This window comes from Thalassophryne amazonica, chromosome 11, assembly GCF_902500255.1.
Source record: "Thalassophryne amazonica chromosome 11, fThaAma1.1, whole genome shotgun sequence".
Lineage (NCBI taxonomy): Eukaryota > Metazoa > Chordata > Actinopteri > Batrachoidiformes > Batrachoididae > Thalassophryne > Thalassophryne amazonica.
In genome coordinates this window covers 32,843,391-32,862,994 of record NC_047113.1, presented here as the reverse complement: position 1 = coordinate 32,862,994, position 19,604 = coordinate 32,843,391, and the positions used below count along the sequence as shown (strand labels likewise).

General features: G+C 41.5%; 1 protein-coding gene across 1 annotated transcript in view; it reads left to right on the top strand.

Annotated features, from left to right (window-relative positions):
* bicc2 (bicaudal C homolog 2) overlaps positions 1-13,113 on the top strand; it is a 75,918-nt gene extending 62,805 nt beyond the window's left edge. Inside the window, exons 15-19 of the mRNA XM_034181594.1 lie at positions 2,000-2,163; positions 11,811-12,036; positions 12,125-12,285; positions 12,479-12,578; positions 12,649-13,113. Of these exons, the coding sequence (XP_034037485.1) occupies positions 2,000-2,163; positions 11,811-12,036; positions 12,125-12,285; positions 12,479-12,578; positions 12,649-12,779 (782 nt within the window). The 3' untranslated portion in view covers positions 12,780-13,113. The remainder of the gene's footprint in view (positions 1-1,999; positions 2,164-11,810; positions 12,037-12,124; positions 12,286-12,478; positions 12,579-12,648) is intronic.
* Positions 13,114-19,604: the final 6,491 nt, after the last annotated feature.

Here is a 19,604-nt window from a genome sequence, read left to right as displayed (position 1 = left end):
AATGAATTATTTAACACCTCGACCCAGGCTGTCCAATTCAGTGTATGAGAGAAGACGTGGATGACCTGCAGTGCATGTTCATGATGGTAGGAGTGTAGTTGCATACAGTATGTGTGTAATTTACTTTAAAAAGTGGTGGTGAGAGTGGTGAGTTTGCAAATTAAAATTACATACCACTGCTGAAAATACTGGTTTTAGAATTTTATGCGACAAGTATTAAAACCAATGAAACATCAAAAATGTTTGTTGCAAAAATAACAATGGCTTCCGATTGAAGTTTGTTATACTAGATCATACTAGTCTCCCAACATAGTCATCATAACAACTTCATATCACACTTGTGCTCGACCTGCTAACTGCATGGAATAGCTATGAAGCAATGAAGCATATAACTGTGTGACACTTAAGCCCTTTTCACACCAGGTCTGCATAGAGTTGCGTTGTGCTGCATATCTAGCACACAAGAATGGTTGCCTATGTTGCGAGCAGGGGGAACCTCCTCTTCTTCTGTGGTTTTGAAGCTTCACTGCCAGCAAAGTTTAGCAGAGTCCAGCAGGATGAATAAAATCTAGCAATGCAGGTATGTACTGATAAAAATCCTATAATTATTTTTCGCCGAATTGGCGCAGGGTAACGCACAATTCCAGAGGCATGGTGTACAGTAGCACAGTGTTGCGTAGACTTGCATACAGTAGCGGAGTGTTGCATAAACATGCCTAGAGTACTGCGTCCACTGCTCTCTGTGAAAAAATTAAGCATGTTTAAATTTTGCATCCATTTCTCCGGACCCCTTTGCGTCCTGCAGCGTATTGCCACGTAGGGCTGCATAAGCTTGGAGTAGTCGGTACACCACATTATAGAGGTGGGCGATACCGGGAATTTGGTATTGATCCGATACCAAGTAATACAGGCCCAGTATCGCCGATATCGATACGATACATTTTCATATTTAAGCTTGATAGATCCACAGGATCCAAAAGACCTAGGATAGAATTTCGCCAAACATTGTACGTGACAACAAAATACTTTATTATCAAATCAACATTTTTGTTTAAAAAAATATCACTCAACACAACTTAAAACAAAATATCCTGAGGTAGAGGGCTGACAAACCACAAGACCAGAGGGGGGAGGGTGTGCTACTCTGTGTTGTGTGACACAACGCAGCTCTACTCTTACAAAGAGTAGACTTTGATGAATCAGTCAGTGTGTGCGGGAGAGAAAAATGCTTGAGTATCGATCTTTTTACACGAGGATCGTTCAATATCAATACCAGCGTTGGTATCGATATTAGGATCGATCCACCCACCTCTACCGCATTATGCAACTCTACATTGGCCCGGTGAAAGGGGCTTTACTCATAATTTTATTTTTGTAAACAAACAACAGTGGCCTCTAGTGTCCACCAGGGCCCCTGCGATTAGCAGTAAGGCTTCACGAGAAGCTTCATTGGCCTGTTTTGATTTGTGCATGTTTAAAAATGCCAAAATAAGAGGTTCACTCATCCTCGCCCGTATCTATCAGATCCCAAGATTTCAGAACTGAATATATAGCAGTTTTTACAGAGTTTTGGGAGATTTGCAGACCACCTAACTCACTGACTGAATAACTTCTTTGATACTATGCTTTCCAGAGTAATTCCAGAAAAATTAGAATCATATCCCAATTTGTCCCAAAATATGAAACTGCGTAACTGATTTGAAAAGTATAACCCGATTTTAAACAAACACACACAACCTTTGGTTACATTGTTCTTTGTGATCTTTGACTTAAAGAAGGTCAACAACAGTATCCTAACTTACCTTGAAGGCGCTTAAACATTTGGAAAATGTACCAGTCAAATGTATCAATTAAAAGAACAGAGACACTGAAAGTTGAGATAATACCCCCTCAGAATATTGGTGCCAATTATAAATAGTCAACTTGTTGCATAAACATCTTCATATCTGTAGCTTTCAGGCTTCACCTTCCTCCTGTGTGTCTGTTTGTGTTTTGTCAGCTATGCAGAGGAAACCAGTGGTCACGGAAGTCCGGACGCCCACCAACACCTGGAGCGGCCTCGGCTTCTCTAAGTCGATGCCATCTGAGGCTGTCCAAGAGATGCGCAGCGTTAACAGACGCTGCTACAAACGCTACCTGACCAGCAGCGCCAGCCCACAACAGGTACACATTAACATCGCACTAACTTTACACCTCGAACAGCTGAATTAGACAAAATGGATTTTCACCTTGTCATGTATTATTCTGACAGTTCATTTCAGTGGAGTTTGATGGACTATTGCTGAACATGCTGAATTTATTTATTTTGACCTGCCAGAGCTGAAACGTAATGGAACAAGAGCCTCTAATCCATCCAGTCAATCCTCTGTAATCTCATTTAGTGGTATTGCCCTCTGACATTTTGATGCGTTTATGTTACTTTGTGGAAAGCAGAGCAATTTGAACGCTCAGTAACTTGGTGACTGTCTAGCGTTGGGACCAGGAGGCAGAGCTGTGGTCTTATACACCTCTCTGCAGCTTCTCTCCCCCTGCCATCCCCTCATTACCCCATCCCCGTAGAGACGGTGCCTGCTCCCAGACCACCAATAACTAGCAAAAATCTATTTAAGCATAAAAATTCAAAAAGAAAAAATAATATAGCACCTTCAATTGCACCACAGACTAAAACAGTTAAATGTGGTCTATTAAACATTAGGTCTCTTTCTTCTAAGTCCCTGTTGGTAAATGATATAATAATTGATCAACGTATTGATTTATTCTGCCTAACAGAAACTTGGTTACAGCAGGATGAATATGTTAGTTTAAATGAGTCAACACCCCCGAGTCACACTAACTGTCAGAATGCTCGTAGCACGGGCCGGGGCAGAGGATTAGCAGCAATCTTCCATTCCAGCTTATTAATTAATCAAAAACCTAGACAGAGCTTTAATTCATTTGAAAGCTTGTCTCTTAGTCTTGTCCATCCAAATTGGAAGTCCCAAAAAACAGTTTTATTTGTTATTATCTATCGTCCACCTGGTCGTTACTGTGAGTTTCTCTGTGAATTTTCAGACCTTTTGTCTGACTTAGTGCTTAGCTCAGATAAGATAATTATAGTGGGCGATTTTAACATCCACACAGATGCTGAGAATGACAGCCTCAACACTGCATTTAATCTATTATTAGACTCTATCGGCTTTGCTCAAAAAGTAAATGAGTCCACCCACCACTTTAATCATATTTTAGATCTTGTTCTGACTTATGGTATGGAAATAGAAGACTTAACAGTATTCCCTGAAAACTCCCTTTTGTCTGATCATTTTTTAATAACATTTACATTTACCCTGATGGACTACCCTGCAGTGGGGAATAAGTTTCATTACACTAGAAGTCTTTCAGAAAGCGCTGTAACTAGGTTTAAGGATATGATTCCTTCTTTATGTTCTCTAATGTCATATACCAACACAGAGCAGAGTAGCTACCTAAACTCTGTAAGGGAGTTAGAGTATCTTGTCAATAGTTTTACATCCTCATTGAAGACAACTTTGGATGCTGTAGCTCCTCTGAAAAAGAGAGCTTTAAATCAGAAGTGTCTGACTCCGTGGTATAACTCACAAACTCGTAGCTTAAAGCTGATAACCCGTAAGTTGGAGAGGAAATGGCGTCTCACTAATTTAGAAGATCTTCACTTAGCCTGGAAAAAGAGTTTGTTGCTCTATAAGAAAGCCCTTCGTGAAGCTAGGACATCTTTCTACTCATCACTAATTGAAGAAAATAAGAACAACCCAAGGTTTCTTTTCAGCACTGTAGCCAGGCTGACAAAGAGTCAGAGCTCTATTGAGCTGAGTATTCCATTAACTTTAACTAGTAATGACTTCATGACTTTCTTTGCTAACAAAATTTTGACTATTAGAGAAAAAATTACTCATAACCATCCCAAAGATGTATCGTTATCTTTGGCTGCTTTCAGTGATGCCGGTATTTGGTTAGACTCTTTCTCTCCGATTGTTCTGTCTGAGTTATTTTCATTAGTTACTTCATCCAAACCATCAACATGCTTATTAGACCCCATTCCTGCCAGGCTGCTCAAGGAAGTCCTACCATTATTTAATGCTTCAATCTTAAATATGATCAATCTATCTTTGTTAGTTGGTTATGTACCACAGGCCTTTAAGGTGGCAGTAATTAAACCATTACTTAAAAAGCCATCACTTGACCCAGCTATCTTAGCTAATTATAGGCCAATCTCCAACCTTCCTTTTCTCTCAAAGATTCTTGAGAGGGTAGTTGTAAAACAGCTAACTGATCACCTGCAGAGGAATGGTCTATTTGAAGAGTTTCAGTCAGGTTTTAGAATTCATCATAGTACAGAAACAGCATTAGTGAAGGTTACAAATGATCTTCTTATGGCTTCGGACAGTGGACTTATCTCTGTGCTTGTTCTGTTGGACCTCAGTGCTGCTTTTGATACTGTTGACCATAAAATTTTATTACAGAGATTAGAGCATGTCATAGGTATTAAAGGCATTGCGCTGCGGTGGTTTGAATCATATTTGTCTAATAGATTACAGTTTGTTCATGTAAATGGGGAATCTTCTTCACAGACTAAAGTTAATTATGGAGTTCCACAAGGTTCTGTGCTAGGACCAATTTTATTCACTTTATACATGCTTCCCTTGGGCAGTATTATTAGACGGTATTGCTTAAATTTTCATTGTTACGCAGATGATACCCAGCTTTATCTATCCATGAAGCCAGAGGATACGCACCAATTAGCTAAACTGCAGGATTGTCTTACAGACATAAAGACATGGATGACCTCTAATTTCCTGCTTTTAAACTCAGATAAAACTGAAGTTATTGTACTTGGCCCCACAAATCTTAGAAGCATGGTGTCTAACCAGATCGTTACTCTGGATGGCATTTCCCTGATCTCTAGTAATACTGTGAGAAATCTTGGAGTTATTTTTGATCAGGATATGTCATTCAAAGCGCATATTAAACAAATATGTAGGACTGCCTTTTTGCATTTACGCAATATCTCTAAAATCAGAAAGGTCTTGTCTCAGAGTGATGCTGAAAAACTAATTCATGCATTTATTTCCTCTAGGCTGGACTATTGTAATTCATTATTATCAGGTTGTCCTAAAAGTTCCCTAAAAAGCCTTCAGTTGGTTCAGAATGCTGCAGCTAGAGTACTGACGGGGACTAGCAGGAGAGAGCATATCTCACCCGTGTTGGCCTCCCTTCATTGGCTTCCTGTTAATGCTAGAATAGAATTTAAAATTCTTCTTCTTACTTATAAGGTTTTGAATAATCAGGTCCCATCTTATCTTAGGGACCTCGTAGTACCATATTACCCCATTAGAGCGCTTCGCTCTCAGACTGCGGGCTTACTTGTAGTTCCTAGGGTTTGTAAGAGTAGAATGGGAGGCAGAGCCTTCAGCTTTCAGGCTCCTCTCCTGTGGAACCAGCTCCCAATTCGGATCAGGGAGACAGATACCCTCTCTACTTTAAGATTAGGCTTAAAACTTTCCTTTTCGCTAAGGCTTATAGTTAGGGCTGGATCGGGTGACCCTGGACCATCCCTTGGTTATGTTGCTTTAGACGTAGACTGTGTTTCATAATTATTGTATGGCCTTGCCTTGCAATGTGGAGCGCCTTGGGGCAACTGTTTGTTGTGATTTGGCGCTATACAAGAAAAAAGTTGATTGATTGATTGATTGATATCAAAACAACTACTCCTGCAGTTTAGTATCTGACCTATCTCATCTCACCACCAGATATTCTGTGTGTCCACACTTTGCTCAATAGAGAAGCAGAATTGCTTAATTTAATACGCAACTTTACTCCAGCAGCGTTTCTTCTCTAGGGAAACACTCTCTATGCTCACTACGCTCATATTTTTCCTCACAATCACAGGACAGCCAGCATACGCAAATGAGGTTGTTTTGAACTAATAGCTTTGAGAATGTGCCCATTTTAACCTCATTAGGCACTTGGTGCACAGACATGCAGATAGTGCAAAGCAGGTAGCTCAGCGGTGGCATAGGATTTGGTTTACTAATAGGTAAACCTAGATGGCTTAGTGGTTAACACTGTTGCGAGAAGGTCCTGGGGTTGCTTCCCGTCTCGTCTTTTCTATGTGGAGTTTGTACATTCTCCCTGTGTTCATGTGGGTTTCTTCTAGGTGCCCGGGCTTCTTTCCCCTTCCAAAAACATGCAGCTTAAGGCCCGGTCACACAGCACATGGCAATCGCTTAACGAAGGAAAAAAAGTCCCAAAGTCGCAAATCGTCAAGAAAAAATGGATGAATGGGCCGGCACTTCTCCCATCACTCAAAAGCCTGTGAGTGCAGAGCACATAAGACCAAAATGAAACTGAAACTAACAAAAGAAAAATGACCTTGACACTTTGCAGCTGTGAGAGTTAGTTGTCTTGACAACAGGCTTGTCAACGTGTATGCATACATGCACGTTGCAGACACAGAAGGCTGCAACATGCGTAAATAGTTAAAGTAGTTGATCAAATGTTCTTGCCGCTACTGTTTCTGGATGAAAACGTTGCTTTTCTTCCCACACATGGACGAGTCATGTTTAGCTCGTCGGATCTTTAGTTATAGATCCGTTCAGATATCGTCAATGTTCGTGCAAGATGTCAGACTTGGTAGGTTGGATGAAGTTGAACGGAACGCCGACGGTAGGGGAACTACGCAAACGATGAGGAACCATCAAGACAGAAAGCAAAACGGAATATGGATGGATTGAGGTTGTCGTCAGGATTCGTTCACATTTTTTCAACAGTTTGAAAATTCTGACGAAGCGGCAGATATAGAACCGAAGCTGGACGAAGGTTAGACGATGTCTCAGAAAGTCAACGTAAGTCCAGATGTCTTGTTTCGTTTTGGCTTCGGTGTCCTTCGTGGGGCTCCTGGGGCTTTAGGTGAATTGGAATCTTCTTATTGGCTGTAGGAGTGAGACAGATTTTGTTTGTCTATATGCGGCCCTATGATACACTGCCATCCTGCCCAGGGTGTACCCAGCCTCTCGACCTATGACTGCTAGGATAGGCTTCAGTCCCACCCCATGACCCTTGATTGGAGTAAGCAGGTATAGAAAATGAATGAATATGTAGACCTGGGTCTGATTTCCGGTCACATTACCTGTTTGTGCTCTTGGACAAGACACTTCACCTGCATTGGTTCAGTCCACCCAGTTGTAAATGGGAACCAACCTTGGCTGGAGAAGTAACGTTTTGATGTACTGTTCACGGGGAGTCATACACGTGTATCCACTTCATGCTACAAAATCTGGGGATAAGCACCAGTACCAGTGAGAGGAAGGACACTGTGTGAGAAATAAAGGCAAAGAAATGCAACTGAATGAATGAATGAATGAACATATTGCAAGGTAGTTTAAAGCCATGCATACACTGTTCGAGTAAATCACAGGTGATGTAAAGCCAAAGTTCCTGTACTATGTGCTCACACTCTATGGACTGATGGTCAGCTGCGAGTTGACTACTCACATGTTGGACTCTCTCAAACCTGGAACTTTGTGGTAATTTCACCAAGAAGAAATGCGCTATTTTGCTTGCAGAAACATTGAAAATAAAAGAGGTGCCAGCGCCTATGAACATGCTGACTTGTAATTTATGCTAATCTAAACTAAATTGTTAATTTACCAGGGAGCTACAGCTCGGGAACTATTTCCTTTGACATTTCTGTCATGACACGTTGAGGATGCCACCACTGAAGAAGCTGCCACAGCTCACCCAGCCAATCACATGTTGTGTCACAATGTTTAAGGAAATCGGTTCGTGGCTCTACTTCAGTTGCGAGAAGCCCTCATGATGATCAACCAAAAAATTTCTGGCATATGTGAAATTTATTTGACCGTCCTATTGTCCATTGGTTGGTGTTAATCACCTCACATTACATTTTGTGCACTGCACAACAAACAACGCATGACAAAACTGAAATTCGCCCGACTCTGTAGTTTTCTCTGGGCCCCTCCCCAATCGGACCGGGAGTGACATGTTTAGCCGCATGTTCTCCTTGAATTGCTGGCTGTCTGAGTGGTGTCCAAAAAATGAGGTGGGCTTCATAGATAATTGGCAAAGCTTCTGGGGAAAACCTGGTCTTGTTAGGAGAGACGGCATCCATCCCACTTTGGATGGAGCAGCTCTCATTTCTAGAAATCTGGCCAATTTTCTTAAATCCTCCAAACCGTGACTATCCAGGGTTGGGACCAGGAAGCAGAGTTGTAGTCTTACAGACCTCTCTGCAGCTTCTCTCCCCCTGCCATCCCCTCATTACCCCATCCCCGTAGAGACGGTGCCTGCTCCCAGACTACCAATAACCAGCAAAAATCTATTTAAGCATAAAAATTCAAAAAGAAAAAATAATATAGCACCTTCAACTGCACCACAGACTAAAACAGTTAAATGTGGTCTGTTAAACTATTTTCTTGTCCCTGTTAGTAAATGATATAATAATTGATCAACATATTGATTTATTCTGCCTTACAGAAACCTGGTTACAGCAGGATGAATATGTTAGTTTAAATGAGTCAACACCCCCGAGTCACACTAACTGTCAGAATGCTCGTAGCACGGGCCGGGGCGGAGGATTAGCAGCAATCTTCCATTCCAGCTTATTAATTAATCAAAAACCCAGACAGAGCTTTAATTCATTTGAAAGCTTGTCTCTTAGTCTTGTCCATCCAAATTGGAAGTCCCAAAAACCAGTTTTATTTGTTATTATCTATCGTCCACCTGGTCGTTACTGTGAGTTTCTCTGTGAATTTTCAGACCTTTTGTCTGACTTAGTGCTTAGCTCAGATAAGATAATTATAGTGGGCGATTTTAACATCCACACAGATGCTGAGAATGACAGCCTCAACACTGCATTTAATCTATTATTAGACTCTATTGGCTTTGCTCAAAAAGTAAATGAGTCCACCCACCACTTTAATCATATCTTAGATCTTGTTCTGACTTATGGTATGGAAATATAAGACTTAACAGTATTCCCTGAAAACTCCCTTCTGTCTGATCATTTCTTAATAACATTTACATTTACTCTGATGGACTACCCAGCAGTGGGGAATAAGTTTCATTACACTAGAAGTCTTTCAGAAAGCGCTGTAACTAGGTTTAAGGATATGATTCCTTCTTTATGTTCTCTAATGCCATATACCAACACAGTGCAGAGTAGCTACCTAAACTCTGTAAGGGAGATAGAGTATCTCGTCAATAGTTTTACATCCTCATTGAAGACAACTTTGGATGCTGTAGCTCCTCTGAAAAAGAGAGCTTTAAATCAGAAGTGTCTGACTCCGTGGTATAACTCACAAACTCGTAGCTTAAAGCAGATAACCCGTAAGTTGGAGAGGAAATGGCGTCTCACTAATTTAGAAGATCTTCACTTAGCCTGGAAAAAGAGTCTGTTGCTCTATAAAAAAGCCCTCCGTAAAGCTAGGACATCTTTCTACTCATCACTAATTGAAGAAAATAAGAACAACCCCAGGTTTCTTTTCAGCACTGTAGCCAGGCTGACAAAGAGTCAGAGCTCTATTGAGCTGAGTATTCCATTAACTTTAACTAGTAATGACTTCATGACTTTCTTTGCTAACAAAATTTTAACTATTAGAGAAAAAATTACTCATAACCATCCCAAAGACGTATCGTTATCTTTGGCTGCTTTCAGTGATGCCGGTATTTGGTTAGACTCTTTCTCTCCGATTGTTCTGTCTGAGTTATTTTCATTAGTTACTTCATCCAAACCATCAACATGTTTATTAGACCCCATTCCTACCAGGCTGCTCAAGGAAGCCCTACCATTATTTAATGCTTCGATCTTAAATATGATCAATCTATCTTTGTTAGTTGGCTATGTACCACAGGCTTTTAAGGTGGCAGTAATTAAACCATTACTTAAAAGCCATCACTTGACCCAGCTATCTTAGCTAATTATAGGCCAATCTCCAACCTTCCTTTTCTCTCAAAAATTCTTGAAAGGGTAGTTGTAAAACAGCTAACTGTTCATCTGCAGAGGAATGGTCTATTTGAAGAGTTTCAGTCAGGTTTTAGAATTCATCATAGTACAGAAACAGCATTAGTGAAGGTTACAAATGATCTTCTTATGGCCTCGGACAGTGGACTCATCTCTGTGCTTGTTCTGTTAGACCTCAGTGCTGCTTTTGATACTGTTGACCATAAAATTTTATTACAGAGATTAGAGCATGCCATAGGTATTAAAGGCACTGCGCTGCGGTGGTTTGAATCATATTTGTCTAATAGATTACAATTTGTTCATGTAAATGGGGAATCTTCTTCACAGACTAAAGTTAATTATGGAGTTCCACAAGGTTCTGTGCTAGGACCAATTTTATTCACTTTATACATGCTTCCCTTAGGCAGTATTATTAGACGGTATTGCTTAAATTTTCATTGTTACGCAGATGATACCCAGCTTTATCTATCCATGAAGCCAGAGGACACACACCAATTAGCTAAACTGCAGGATTGTCTTACAGACATAAAGACATGGATGACCTCTAATTTCCTGCTTTTAAACTCAGATAAAACTGAAGTTATTGTACTTGGCACCACAAATCTTAGAAACATGGTGTCTAACCAGATCCTTACTCTGGTTGGCATTACCCTGACCTCTAGTAATACTGTGAGAAATCTTGGAGTCATTTTTGATCAGGATATGTCATTCAAAGCGCATATTAAACAAATATGTAGGACTGCTTTTTTGCATTTACGCAATATCTCTAAAATCAGAAAGGTCTTGTCTCAGAGTGATGCTGAAAAACTAATTCATGCATTTATTTCCTCTAGGCTGGACTATTGTAATTCATTATTATCAGGTTGTCCTAAAAGTTCCCTAAAAAGCCTTCAGTTAATTCAAAATGCTGCAGCTAGAGTACTGACGGGGACTAGAAGGAGAGCGCATATCTCACCCATATTGGCCTCTCTTCATTGGCTTCCTGTTAATTCTAGAATAGAATTTAAAATTCTTCTTCTTACTTATAAGGTTTTGAATAATCAGGTCCCATCTTATCTTAGGGACCTTGTAGTACCATATCACCCCAATAGAGCGCTTCGCTCTCAGACTGCAGGCTTACTTGTAGTTCCTAGGGTTTGTAAGAGTAGAATGGGAGGCAGAGCCTTCAGCTTTCAGGCTCCTCTCCTGTGGAACCAGCTGCCAATTCAGATCAGGGAGACAGACACCCTCTCTACTTTTAAGATTAGGCTTAAAACTTTCCTTTTTGCTAAAGCTTATAGTTAGGGCTGGATCAGGTGACCCTGAACCATCCCTTAGTTATGCTGCTATAGACGTAGACTGCTGGGGGGTTCCCATGATGCACTGTTTCTTTCTCTTTTTGCTCTGTATGCACCACTCTGCATTTAATCATTAGTGATCGATCTCTGCTCCCCTCCACAGCATGTCTTTTTCCTGGTTCTCTCCCTCAGCCCCAACCAGTCCCAGCAGAAGACTGCCCCTCCCTGAGCCTGGTTCTGCTGGAGGTTTCTTCCTGTTAAAAGGGAGTTTTTCCTTCCCACTGTAGCCAAGTGCTTGCTCACAGGGGGTCGTTTTGACCGTTGGGGTTTTACATAATTATTGTATGGCCTTGCCTTACAATATAAAGCGCCTTGGGGCAACTGTTTGTTGTGATTTGGCGCTATATAAAAAAATTGATTGATTGATTGATTGATTGACTCAAAGCGCCATATGGCACAGGTTTCGGATCAATATTGGACTCAAATTGCACCGTGTATGCCCATCTTGAAGTGAACGCTGCTGCTGTATTTGCTTCCAGTCGTGGGCTGCGCCAACCGTGAAGGACAAGATATGCAACAGGAGCGACTCCAACAACTGGAGGGAAAGACGCGGATCCACGTCCTCCTCTCTGCCCATGTCCTCCTCCAACTCCTCTTCCTCCTCATGCTCACCTTCCTCATCTCCCTCCAACTTCTCCTCCTCCACCCCCTCCTTCCCTGCATTTATTTCCACTCTGAATCGGAGCAGAGATGACAACAAACCCTGTAAGTTCTTCATACGTGTCATTTCGCTCACCTTATCTTATACTTCCGCTAGCATTCTCCACTGAACATTGATCTGTGACTTTTACAGCAGAAAGCTTCCCGAGCAGCTTCTTTGAGGGAGTGTGCTCATCAAGGAGGGCATCAAATTGCAGTCTGCGTAGCCCCTCGCCGCAAATCACAGATGATCTGCCGGAGCTGCTCAGCCAGCTGGGCTTGATGAAATACATTGACGTGTTTGAACAGCAAGAGGTAAACACACAAAATCATTAACGGTGCTCAGTGTTTGAAGCACTGTTTTGAACAACACTTGCATTTGGAACCCAGTTTATTTATGTTCAAATGCCGGTGTAAGAGAATTCGCCACAGGGCAGAATCTATCTGCCAAAATGGTTATGCAACATGAATGAGCATCATGATGCAACAGCTGTGTGTACGCCTCCAGATCGACTACCAGACTTTCCTCACTCTATCCGATGAAGATCTGAAAGAAGTGGGCGTCGCCACCTTTGGTGCCAGACGTAAAATGTTATTAGCAATCTCAGGTGAGATTCCGATCGAGTCATCTGCTACATCTCTGTGTACAATGCTTAAGATATTTCTGTTTCTTTCCAGACCTGAACAAGAGCAAGCGGAGTCTCTCAGACACGTCCACTGTGAAGTCTGGCTACCTGGAAGGTGGTGCTAGTGGACGACTCCCACGAATTATAGATATAGAAGTTACTGCTCAGAGTAAGCGTTGGTGAGAAGAGTGCCAGTGCAAGAACAGAAGTGTCAAATCTGGTTATTATTTTCCTTAACGGAGCATTACAAAAATGGGCAGAATCCAATGATGTTCTGTAACCTCATTCCAAAGGTTTTTGTAAATGCAAGATCAAGAGATGGAGGTCTTCTTGGCTATACTTTTGATTGTGCAAGATACTGAAACACTGGCTACATGTCTGATTTATGGCATCCATTATTATAGCAAAGTGCCTTACTGATGCAAAGTATGAATCCTATGCTGCAACCTCTGTTTTATGCAGTTGTGAATAGTATGTAGTGTGGAAATGATGATTAAATAAAATACTGTTATTGTTGTCCTGTCAACACAATCCATACTGAAGATCTCTTAAGGTGCCTTGACACTTGCACAACTTTGATTCCCGCACTGGCATGCAATCTGCCGTGTCAGTGGGTAAACTTGTGCATGATTGTGTGCAAGTGTGCAAAGAAAATTTTGAAATGTTCAAAACTGCTGGCACGCACTAATTCTGTGAAATAGATGTGAAGATTGTGGAACCTATTCGAAAACACTGTGTCACTGCGAGACAATATGTCTCATTGCTGCAGCGCAGCGCATCTGAACGAGATGTTACATCTATAATAAACATAAATTTACAGATACATTATCTAACACATAAGAAGGAATGACAATGCAACTGTTTTACCAATCCACGACAATATAAATATTATAAAGAATTACTTTTGAGACAATTCCAAATGTGTTCTCCACTGCACGACACACAAGAGAGAAGCTGCAGATAATTTCTCTGTGATTCTGGGAGCGATGAGAGATGGTTTCATCAGCCAAGATCAGAGAGTAAATGTGTCATCAGCTACACAATTATTATTTCATATAGCATGGTGCCAAATGGGACAAAGTGAGGCATCCAGCAGGACAAAGCGGGTTGTATTGGCACGATGATTTGCGCAGCAGTGAAGGGATCAAATTCATGCAAGTGTCAAGGTAGGTTTAGATGTCTAGAGCAGGTGTGGATGCTCACTAGAGCATCCTAGAACCCCTCAAAATACTGACAAAAAGAAATATACCACAACATAATTAGTAAATAAGAAATAAGTATGCCCTACTCAGAGTCAAAGTATGCAAGTGCCTGTCAGTGTCAGTATGCATTTAAATGTTTTAAACACTTCATTTGATTGTTTTCATTTAATATAATATTAATAATAGCCCTGCGATAGATTGGCCTCCTGTCCACGGTGTACCCCGCCTCATGCTCTATGGCTGATGGGAAAGGCTCCAGCCCCCCTTGACCCTTAACTGGAGTAAGGGGGTATAGAAAAGGGATGGATGGATAATATAAATTGTAATTTTTATGAGAATATAAATTGCATAAAATAATATAAATTAGTGACAACACTTCCTGGATGGGTCTCCTGTTATATGAAAGTCTATGGAAGGTTGTAAATTTGTCACAATCATGAGGCTTGAGGCTGTGCTTTAATTTTAGCATCAAACTTTGTGACTCCCAGACTAATTGACTGTGATTTTCATGTTTTTTTTTTTTTAAATCTACTTTTATTGGACAAGGGACAAATCTCATGATCAGTAGAGGAGTTTCACTCACTGTCCATCACTCTGGCCATAATATGTAGAAAAAGTATTGGTACGCTGACAAACCACCAAGGCTTTTGTGTTCAATGTCCAACTTACAGATACTTTTGTCTTTTTTTTTTGTCTGTGTGCAGTCTTTACGCAACATCACATAATTCAAAGCAAAAATCATCACGGAGCACTCTTTGGAATCTTAAAGCTTGCATTGAAGGTTTGTTTCCCTGGCTCAGTTGAAAACACAAAGCTGACTGAAAGCTAATTAAGCTACAATACCTAATTATCGATTGAAAATGTTAGATATCAAGGTAACATTACACAACATCACATAATTCAAAGCAAAGATTGCAGTTGAAGCACTCTGGAGTATTTACAGCTTTAAATCAAAGCTTTGAATCAAAGCTAGTCTTGCAGGTTGAATTTAAAACAAGAAGCAGGTAGTTATCACTATGCAGCTTAACAACTTCATCAAACTTCAACAACTTCTTTAAACTGTGATTTATAAAGTATTTACATGGTTCAACACACACTAGATGTGCTCCTGTATCGACTAGCAGAGTAATAACACATGAAAGGCCGCATGAACAGCTTATAGTCATTCTACGCTGTGATCGTTAATATACTAATTATCTGTGTGTGTGTGTGCGTGTGAGAGAGTTAGCAAGGTCACTGTATTTGGCCACAAATACACACTCAGTTGCCAATTTATTAGGTACACCTAATGAAAAGTAATGTAGCTCTGTAGCCAATCCTCCTTCAGTGAAGGTGCAGCCTCTTAAAAATCAATACAACCAGCCCCCACTGGTCTACAGTATACTTTTGTGAGAAGTGGGGTAAACCATAAATAGGTCATGAGTCCATCACATGGCCAACACATGAAGGCAAATAACCAAGAAGTCTTCCATTTACTTTAGCCTTTGAGCTGCAGCTGGAGCAAGAGTGCATGTCGTATGATTACAGCATGCAAGCATCCTAAAACAAGTTTGAGTTTTCTCTAGTTTGTTGGTGTCATCTAAAACCACTGAACACTATGTTACTGACCATGACAACAGTATTTTTCTTTCAAAACAACATGAAAGAAACTGACATTTCCACTGGCCTTGAACTCAAAGCAGGGAAGCAACCACCAGAGGGCACTGGTGTCACAGGCTGGGTTTTTATAGTCAAGCTATATTTGTATTAAAATTATGGATTTCTTGCAGGAAGACAAAGTATCAAAGCACCACAGCTCCTGGTGGACAAGGTGGGGTTGTTGTGTGAAAGAATTAGAAACGTATATAGGTGACTAGTTTTGTTGAAGGTAATGCTTCTGATGCAGTTTGGCCTCACGATACCTCGTTTGACAGTAGCAATTTCATTTATTACTCTTGCCAGAAGTGAATCCACTGGAAATGCTTTTCAATGTTTTCTTTTATTTAGTATAGACTATAGTCAGAGCTACCAGATGGCCTTTGCTGCCAACAAAAAAGGGATTGTCTCCTTCTACAGTGCATCCGGAAGATATTCACAGCACTTCACTTTTTCCACATTTTGTTGTTATAGTATTATTCCAAAATTAGTAAACTAATTTTCCTCTCAAAATTCTACTCACAACACCCCATAATGACAACATGAAAACGTTTTTGTTTTATTTTTGCAAATTTGTTAAAAATAAAAAAACTAAGAAATCACAGGTACATAAGTATTCACACCCTTTGCGCAATACTTTGTTGATGCATCTTTAGCAGCAATTATAGCCTGAAGTCTTCTTGAATATGATGCCACAAGCTTGGTGCACCTATATTTGGGCAGTTTTGCCTATTCCTTTTTGCAGCACCTCTCAAGCTCCATCAGTGCTGGGCACAGATAACCAAAAAATTAACTTTGATAACAGATAATCAGATAACCGAAAAGTTATCTTTGATAAAGATAAACCGATGAACCACCCAAAAATGATTCAGAAGTTACAGATAACCGATAACCGATAAATTCCAGTATCGTCTCTGATACATTTGCAACTGCTAACTTGCTGAATTTGAGTTTTAATACCACAATCGCTTTTGGAAGCATAAAAAGCGATATAAGACCCAAATAATGAGTCAGCACTTCTATGTTTGAACATGCTGCCCCCTTTTGGAAGCTACATGGCTACAGCACCCTAAAAGCAGCCGCAAAGCCTAGCTTTCTACCAATGCTGAGGCTCCGGTCAGGCAGAGGTCTTGAAAAATAAAGGCATCCTGACTTATGGTTTTGTGTGAATACTGATAGAATAACTCCATTAATGTCAATTCTGTCATTTGTACAAAGTTAAAATATAACATACGAGGTCTATTAGAAAAGAAACTGACCTTTTTATTTTTTTATAAAAATATTTGAATTTGAATCACGTGCGATTACATCAGCCAACCTTGAACCCTCGTGCGCATGCGTGAGTTTTTTCATGCCTGTCGGTTAGATCATTCGCCTGTGGGCAGGCTTTGAGTGAGGAGTGGTCCACCCCCCTCGTCGGAATTTCTTTGTCTGACTTCTTCCTGAGAGACTGGCGCTTTGCTTGATCAAAATTTTTTCAGAACCTGTGAGGCACATCGAAGTGAACACCATTCGAGAAATTCAGCTGGTTTTCGGTGAAAATTTTAATGGCTGATGAGAGATTATGGAGTGTTACTGTCGCCTTAAGGACTTCCCATGGAGCGGGACGTCGCGCCGCACTCGGAGGCGCCGTCGTCAGCCTATTTTGAGCTGAAAACCTCCAAATTTAAGCCTCTGTTGACCCAGGACGTTGTGAGAGAACAGAGAACTTTCAGAAGAGGTCGGGATCAGCAGTTTATCTGGACATTCCACTGTTAAAGGAGATTTTGTAATGAAAGACCGTGCGGACGGATTCGCGCGTCGGCAGGCAGCCGGCGTGGCACGCCGCCACAGGATAAACACCTCCATTGGAAGCCTTAAGGACAAGTTGGAACATGTCCAGCTGTTAAACAGTTTCTCAGATACTCACTCAACTGAAAGCCATCAAAAGCCGCTTGGTTTTTATAAATGGTTATCAACACGGAGGTGTTTTTCCTGTGGCGGCGCGCCACGCCGGCTGCCTGCCAACGCGCGAATCCGTCCGTACGTCTTTCATTACAAAATCTCCTTTAACAGTTGAATGTCCGGATAAACTGCTGATCCCGACCTCTTCTGAAAGTTCTCTGTTCTCTCACGACGTCCTAGGTCAACAGAGGCTTAAATTTGGAGGTATTCAGCTCGAAATAGGCTGACGACGGCGCCTCCGAGCGCGGCGCGATGTCCCCCTCCGTGGGAAGTCCTTAAGGCGACAGTAACACTCCATAATCTCTCATCAGCCGTTAAAATTTTCACCGAAAACCAGCTGAATTTCTCGAATGGTGTCCACTTCACACCTAAACTCCGGCAGTTCCGTCAGCAGAAAGAGGTGGCTTTCAGAGAAGGAGACAGAGACAGCTATAGAGGTGCAAAGTACAGATTTAGCAAGGAGGTGGCAAAGGCTAAATCCATGTACAGTTCACGTCTGCAGCAAAGGTTCTCTGCCAACGACTCGGCCTCTGTGTGGAGGCCGAGTCTACAAGCCCAAAGCACCTCGTTCTATTGACGACCTCAAGCTGGCCAACAACCTGAACATCTTCTATTCACGCTTTGAAGACAAGGACTCACACCTCCCCACCCCCCACACAACTGGATATTCAAACACTCTGGACCTCCCCCCTCTCACTGCTGCCCTCCCCACTCCTCCCCACAGACGTAAATCCTTGGCCAAGGTCCGATCGATTGATCGTGTCTGCAATTGTCGACCACCGTTGGCATCGTCTGGTTGACGAGATTTTCCCGAAGAAGACAGACAGGAAGTCGAGTCAGTGAGTAAAATTTCTTTGTAAATAGTACTGAGTGAGTGGTGATCAGATCACATAAACAGTTAAATTCCGCAAGCGATGATACAGAATCGTCTGTTAATGCAAAGCAGTTAAACTCTGTAAGGAGGGTGCGGACTCCTCTGTTTATATACGCGTACCGGTAGGGGATAAAAGTGATCACATAAAACAGTTAAACTCCGTAAGCGATGATACAGAATCGTCTGTTAATGAAACACAGTTAAACTCTGTAAGGAGGGCGGACTCCTCTACGGTTGCGAGGGACGCACGTAGTTAAATTCCGGAAGGAGGATACGGACTCCTCTGTTTTAATACGTAAAGGAAATCCCGGGTAGAAATACGTGCACTGTAAAAAAGCAGTTAAATTTGGCAGGGACGGCGGAGTCCCCTAATGCAGGACATTAGTTAAATTTCACGGGAGGGCGAGCTCCCCTGACATAAGAATACGCGTACGATTATTAAAAGTGTTTCTATGTGTAAATAGTGTTTTGTGTAAGTGTAAATAACTGTGTGAAAGTGTAATACTTTGGACAACGTTAGTGACAACCGTGCGTGTGGAAGCAGCAGGCAAGTGATTCCGCTTCCTACGGGGAGGTGAAAGGAATCAACCACACGACGGCTAATTAATTGTCACGTCCAAAGAAAGTGTGAAAACTTCAGATTTAGAACACCCTAGGTGTGCCCCCGTCTGAAGTCCAAATTATAACAAGGGATAATAAAAATGGGGGGTAAGACGTCTAAAAATAAGGAAAATTTATCAACTGACGACTGGAAATTTATGGAAGCAAAAAATCCAAAAACAACAAAGAAATTGGAGACCTGGATAAATAAACATGACTTTGACGGACGACTGAACCTGATCAGTATACAGAAGCTAAAGAAGGAGTTAGAACAGAAACATAAAGGTGATGAGAAAAAGATGCAGAAAGTAGGGGCAGATTTAGTGGCATTTTGGGAGGAGGAAGCAGAGAACAGACAGAAGGGAGCAGAGAAGCGACGATTAGAGAAAGCAAGGAAAAAGAAAGCTGTAGGTAAGGCAGAAGAAGATGTGATAATTCAGCACAGAGAACCAGAACAGCCTCAGCAACCACCGCCGGCTGGATCGTCGGTGACAACAACACCCTTATCTCCTCTACCAGAGGATGACGATGTACTGCCACCACAGTATGATTTAGCAGTAAAACCTAAGGTAAAAAGTGAAAAACCAGAAAAACCAGAAAAACCACAAACACGCAGTCAAGCGAAAGTGCCTACAGCCCCTCCCATGGTGGAACACAGTGACCAGGGAGGTGCCTATCCTATGATAGAAGTACCAAATCCTCGTGCAGGAACAGCAGGATATCGATCAACCATGCTCGTATATCGAACATGGA